The sequence below is a fragment of the Lynx rufus genome, unplaced genomic scaffold (assembly GCF_022079265.1).
Source record: "Lynx rufus isolate CCGP_SWC_20201006 ecotype Redwood Valley unplaced genomic scaffold, mLynRuf1.p SCAF_8, whole genome shotgun sequence".
Lineage (NCBI taxonomy): Eukaryota > Metazoa > Chordata > Mammalia > Carnivora > Felidae > Lynx > Lynx rufus.
In genome coordinates this window covers 67928539-67935352 of record NW_025814896.1, presented here as the reverse complement: position 1 = coordinate 67935352, position 6814 = coordinate 67928539, and the positions used below count along the sequence as shown (strand labels likewise).

Below are 6814 nucleotides of genomic sequence, written 5' to 3'. Positions count from 1 at the left end.
CATATGTACAGGAAAAGAAGTTCAATTTCAGGAAGTGAATAATTTTTTTTTAAGTTTATTTAGTTTTGAGAGAGTATGTGTATGTGCCAGAGTGGGGGAGGGGTAGAGAGAGAATCCAAAGCAGGGTCTGAGCTAAGGGCTCTATCTCACAAACCTTGAGATCACGATCTGAGCTGAAATCAAGTGTCAGGTGCTTAACCTAAACCAACTGAGCCACCCAGGCACCCCAGGGAGGGAATAATTTAATTAACACTATTTTAGCTTTCAAAATGCTTAAGATGGCCTGTAAACACTAGGAAAAAAAAAGACTTAAAAATTCTGAATTTGAAATTTTATTTTTCATTTGTATGACCTTCAACTTTATAACACCAAAATGGAAAGGGTGTGTGTATGCAGAAGTATGACCACTTACAACTACACTACCCACCCCTAAAAAACAGAGAAAGCAAAAATGTTATAAAACAAGGTTTATTCTGCAATACTTTATCATAATGAATTGCATCTCTTTGGTAAAAATAAACTTTATAAACATTTTAATAATCAGAGATTAGATACAAAAACTAAACATCTGTTAAGTTGCTTTTAATATGAGCAAAGACTGGCAACTGAGAAGTGGTTCATTTGTGACTGGTCATCTACTGGCAGTTATAACTCAAACTCAGGGCAATTTTTATGCTACATTAGAAAAGAGGATAAGGAAATCAGTTCAATAACTCAAATTTCTTGAATGAGAAAGCATTCTTATACTTTCATTGAAAAATAAATAATAGTTACACTGAATTGGCAATTATACATTTTTATACACTATAGGATGGCAACATAATACTTTAAAATTAAGCACTTAGTTTAATAAGAAATGTACAACAATTTTAAAAACAAATTTGATAATGGCACTGGCAGTTAAATGCAAAAAAAAATGTGCTTTAAGAAAAAGATGGCAGGTAGAACATTAAAATACTCTAAATTTGTCTTTCAATAAATATTTTGAGTACATCATTAACATAGTGAAGTAAACTTTGTTTAAATCAAAGCTTACACATTTTGAACTAACAACAACAACAAAATAAACTATAAAGTATATGTAAACCAGAAAGCCTCAAAGTTTCTGAATTAAATGCTATAGTCTTCACAAAAGGTTGTTAACTTACTGTAGTATTTAAGACAAAAGTCTTTACAGCTTTGTGAAGTATTCACATCTGTTGCTTAAATTGCTGGGAAAGGCCTCCTGATCTACCAAGACACACACATTCCCTCCTTAACACTTTTCTCTAGCTTTGAATTCGTCCTAACATATATTTAACTGACCGCCTCCTATGAACCCTTTACATAATGCCTCAGAAAGTAGCAGAAGAAAATTTATATTCTAAACCTTATTATATACAAGGGGATCTAAGTTAAGAGAAGTCATGCTGGCTATAGGGAGGAAAGGAAAGGCTCAAAGGTGGAACAAGGAGATGATCCACCAATAATTCTTTCCATGAATACAAGTAATGTTTTCTTTCTCTGAATCTGAAAGGTAAAATAAAATATTAATGAATTTAATAATATATTGCACAAATAAATTTCAAAAATCTATATTCAAGAAACACTGATTCTATTTGGGATGTGAAGGACGAAGATTAATTGTGCTGAGTCAAAACTTTTACTAGAAATCTATTATAAATGGGAATTGGTTGTAACAATTTATATCAATATAAGGCAAATTATGTTAGCTTAATTCACAGTCTTAAAGTATGCTGGAATATATATAACCTCTCTGAAATTGCCAGATTTTTGCTATTACAGTAAAATTTCTTATGAATATATTAGAAATATAATTTCTAGTACATAGGACTGGAAATTACTTTCTTTAATTGGGTGGTGATTAGCCATGTTTTTATCTCAACACATCTGAGGAATGGGATCATAATACCTATGAAAGTAATAATGGGAGAACCATAATTAAAAAGGTACTTTCTCTTTAAAATAACTGTCTTGGTAAATCAGCAAATGGAGTGATGCAATGAATTCTGTTTAAGAATTAAGTGTAAAATATTGTGTGACTTCTTCCTATTCACTTGTAGTACAAAAGTGTTTATTGTCCTTGCTAGTGAAGTTAAATTTAACTTTTAAATTTGCAGGAAGAGCACATGAAGAGGGAGAGAAAATCAAGTTTAAAGTACTACTGTTATTTATATTAAACCAAAATAATTCTGAAGATCCCTCTTAAAGTAGGGACAACTCAACTCTCCCCCTCCTTAGATCATTTTCCTCTGCTTTTGAAGAGTAATTACAAATGGACAGGAACCAGAGAGATTATCTGTGGTACAGAATTTCAGTAGGACACAATACACTGGAACCAGATCACTGAAACACTGTTACTAAGGTCTATGCAGAACAGTTTCAAGATATTGTTAGAATGATATTGATAATCTGTGTACTATTTATACTGTGTAAAGCATTTTTTGTGTGTTATATTCATTGTCTACAGTAAAAGGTGATAACTTGAATTAGCCATTTTCTGTAGGTGTGACATATATGAAGAACAAAAACTGCAAATATCTCATCCTGCATACTTGAGGACTATTTTTTGTTATCAACAAATTTAAAAATTACTATATTTCAACAGCACCAATTCTATTAATGTGGCTATCCAGGTTCAATTACAATTAACATGGAAACAGGACAGATAATAGTAATGTTGTTATCCCTGGCTTAAAGTTTTGCCAACTGAAAAAGATGTTTTCATTAGGCTTCTCATTTGACAGTTTTGCCCAAATAAAACTTACAAGTCAAAATAAAAATATTTGTCTCTTAAAACACACACACACACACACACACACACACACACACACACACACACAATCCAAGAAAATGCTTTAGTCATAGAAATAGCTGAAAGTAACCATCCCAAATCATGAGCCTATGCATGTACGTATGTATGTGTGTGTGTGTGTGTGTGTGTGTGTGTGTACGTACATGTATATGAAATTATCAGAAAGTGAAAACAAGGTCATTGTTATAAAACAGAATGTATGTATCATGAGATAAATTGAACTTTTGGAAAGTTGCTTCCACCACTGTAAAAAAATATATATAATAAAGTTTAGTTTTATTAGTATCTTGTGTTCTTTCTAAATAATATATAAACTATAAAAATGATATGAAAAAAATGTCTTGTAGAAGCAGATTTGATCAAATACTTAAAATGCCTTAGTCAATGCACATTTGGAACAGCAATATAAAATCTTTTAGCATGGAATAAATGGCACATAATATGTATTATACGGTCTCCCCCAAAAGATGTACTGTATAAGATTAATTTTGTATAAATTTTAAAACCCCTGAATGTACACTGTCTCTACAGTTTTGTTAAATCCTTTCAATTTCAATTACAAATACATACAAATTTAATTCATACAAACCCTGGAGAGAAGTTTTTTCCTAAAGGATCTACTACCTTTATTTATGACGACATATGTAGTAACTATTCAAAATGTTTTTATTAGATTACACTCCATTCCTACTACAAAATTCTCAGAATGCACTCCACTTAACAAGCAAATAAAAGATACTCTTATTGCAAAAAGTGTGTCGAAATGAGTGTTAACTCCATAACACACTTTATGGCTATATCCTCTGATTGGATTGTTTCTACTCAACAAATATAGCTAGTGGCTAAAATTCAAACAATGGTTACAAAGCACTTTGGGAACAAACAAAAGGCCCCAATAAATGTTATGCAATATTTGAGAAGTAAAAAAAATAAATCAAAGATAACACTGTAATAGGAATTGGAGTGTTCTTAGATGAAATTATGCCACAAACCTGCCTTTTCTAAATCTCAGAACTCTTTGCTGTACTTTCTGCCTATGTAAACAAAAGGAACTTTCTAGACATCTAGGACCTTTTCCAATTTATACTCAACTTTGTCCATGCTTCAACAAAAAGTAATTAAAAACCAACATTAAGACAAAAAAAAAAAATCCAAATCTCATTCTACTGGACTGCATGTGTCCAGAGAGAAGTACATGAGAAAGACATCAGCAAAAATTTTAGCTGGATCAGCAACTACAGTTAATTACAGATTGGAAAAGAAAATGAAAAAAAGTCACAGAGTTGCCAATTCTTCCACTTTAACATATTAACAAAATAAAAGATTTTTCCTTCAAGTTTTAAGACAGAGGTTGTGGATTTTCTTATACAAAAATTTCCAAATCTTGGAGACACTTATCACAAAAATTATGCTTTTAGGACTTGGCATCGTATCTATGATTGGGCATGTTCCTAACAGCAATTATTTAATAGAAATTAAAACAAACATTTTGAAATAAACAATTAGCACCCCTCCCAACCCTCAAACAAAAGAAGTCCACTATGGCTTTGATATCCCTTATAAAGAATTAAGTAGATGAGTATTGCCACACTTTAAAATAATTTCACACTAATAAGTATTTCTATTTTCTCCGCTGCTTTTGATTTTGTGTCTTTGCAGTACTTATTAGGGAACCCAGACAGGTACGAATTCCAGCAAGGTGGAGCAGAGATCCAGCTGCCTCTTTGAGCTCCTCATCAATTTCTTGACATAACTGTTTACGCATCTTTTTGCCTGGCTGCCCTTTATCAGAGGTATCAGCACAAGCCTGTGACGCATAGCCACTGTCTCCAAGAGGATCATCTTCATAATCAACATCTGTATCTTCTTCACTGTGAAATCCTTCACTGCCATCACTTCCCACATGGTTACTCTTTGGGATAAATTCATATGACTCATCCACAGAGGACAGAGAAGACACGCTAGACCTGGATGCACAGCGCTGTGCTGCCATGCTACTTGCACTGTAATTGTGGTCTTCTTTTGGATCAATGCTTGTGGCTAAAGAATGACTCTCTTGCAGTCGCATAGTACTGGGATGACCGAATGCATTGCTGTAACTCCTCTTTTTTTGCATTGCTGTTTTAAGAGGAAGAGGCTTCTCACCTGTTGTAAAGAAAACATCTATCGATATAGGTCAAATGCATTTGATTGCAAGAACAGGCCATTTAAACTACTGTATCATTCCTGAATAGTAAGTGCTTTAAGTTAGTAATGTTTTATAGGTTTTTGTTTGCTTGTTTCTTTTTTTATGCAGACCATATCATCCTGTAGGTATTAAGTTGAAACATTTATTTTATACAATTTTTTAATATTTATTTTTAAGAGATACAGCGAGAGCAAGAGCATGAGCGGGGTGGGGAGCGCACACACACAGACACAGAGAGAGAGAGAGAGAGAGAGAGAGAGAGAGACGGAGAGAGAGAGAGAGAGAGAGACAGAGACAGAGACAGAGACAGAGAGAGAGAGAGAGAGAGAGAGAGAGAGAGAGATGCAGATTCAGAAGCAGGCTCCAGGCTCTGAGCTGTCAGCACAGAGCCCAATGCAGGGCTCGAACTCATGAACTGGGAGATCATGACCTGAGACGAAGTCAGATGTTTGACTGAGCCACCCAGGTGCCCCTAATTTGAAACATTTTAAAATCACTTAATGAAATGTCTTGACCTTTCCATCAAAAACATAATTATTTTGAGCTGCTTGTACAGAATGCCTCAATAAGAATGTATCACGCTGTTTAGCTAACCATTTCCTTATTGATATTTAGGTTTTCCCAATTTTTCACCACTATGAAGAACTGCAATGAAAATCCTTCTGATGCTTTTTCTTACACGTATGCAAATATTTTTCTAGGATACTAAGAAACAGAACTGTTAAGTAAGAGAATACACACATTTCAAGTTATTATTAGTATTTTTTTAATTGAAGTATTATAGTTGACACACAATATTAGTTTTAGGAGTACAACATAGTGATTTGACAATTCTATACATTCCGTAATGCTCACTGTAAGTGTAGTCACCTATAGAAAGTTAATACATTATTGACTATATTCTCTATGCTGTACTTTTCACCCCCCTCTTATTTATAACTGGAAATTTGAAACTTCTTAACTCCCTCAATTAATTTCATCCATCCCCCCACCCTCCTTCTCTCTGGCAACCACCAGTTTGTTCTCTGTATTTATAAGTGTTTGTTTTTTGTTTGTTCATTTGTTTGTTTTTTAGATTCCACATATAAGTGAAATCATATGGAATCTTTCTGTCTGGCTTATTTCACTTAACATAAAGCCCTCTAGGTTCCTTTAGGTTGTCAAGAATGGCAAGATTTCATTCTTTTTTATAGGTGGATAACATTTCATTGTATATATCTATCACATCTTTATCCATTCTTATATCGATGGACACAAGTTGCTTCCTTATTTTGGCTATGAAAATAATGCTACAATAAACACAGGGATGCATGTATCTTTTAGAATTAGCATTTTTGTTTTCTTTGGGTAAATACCCAGAAGTGGAATTACTGGATAGTATGGTTTTAGTTTTTTGGTTTTTTTTTAGTGTTTATTTATTTATTTTGAGAGACCAAGAGAGACCAGGGAAGGGACAGAGAGAGAGAATCCAAGGCAGGCTCTACACAGTCAGCACAGAGTCCGACGCAGGGCTCAATCTCAGGAACTGCATGATCATGACCTTAGCTGAAATCAAGAGTGGAACGCTCAGCCAACTGGGCCACCTAAGCACCCCTATTTTTAGGTCTTTGAGGAACCTCCATACCGTTTTCCATAGTGGCTGTACCAATTTGCATTCTCACCAACAGTAGGTTCCCTTTTCTCTACATTCTCATCAATACTTGTTAGTTCTTATCTTTTTGGTACTAGACATTCTGGTATGAGATCTCACTGTGGTTTTGATTGGCATTTGTGATTGGGATTTTCAAACTGTCCTCTAAAATGGTTTTACG

At 33.8% G+C, this 6814-nt stretch overlaps 1 protein-coding gene across 2 annotated transcripts in view; it reads right to left on the bottom strand.

The window, feature by feature from the left end:
• Positions 1-452: 452 nt before the first annotated feature.
• FOXN2 (forkhead box N2) overlaps positions 453-6814 on the bottom strand; it is a 68736-nt gene continuing 62374 nt past the window's right edge. For both annotated transcript variants that reach the window (XM_047069507.1, XM_047069508.1), the window contains exon 6: positions 453-4960. In XM_047069507.1, coding sequence (XP_046925463.1) covers positions 4437-4960 — 524 coding nt within the window. In that variant the 3' untranslated portion in view covers positions 453-4436. The remainder of the gene's footprint in view (positions 4961-6814) is intronic.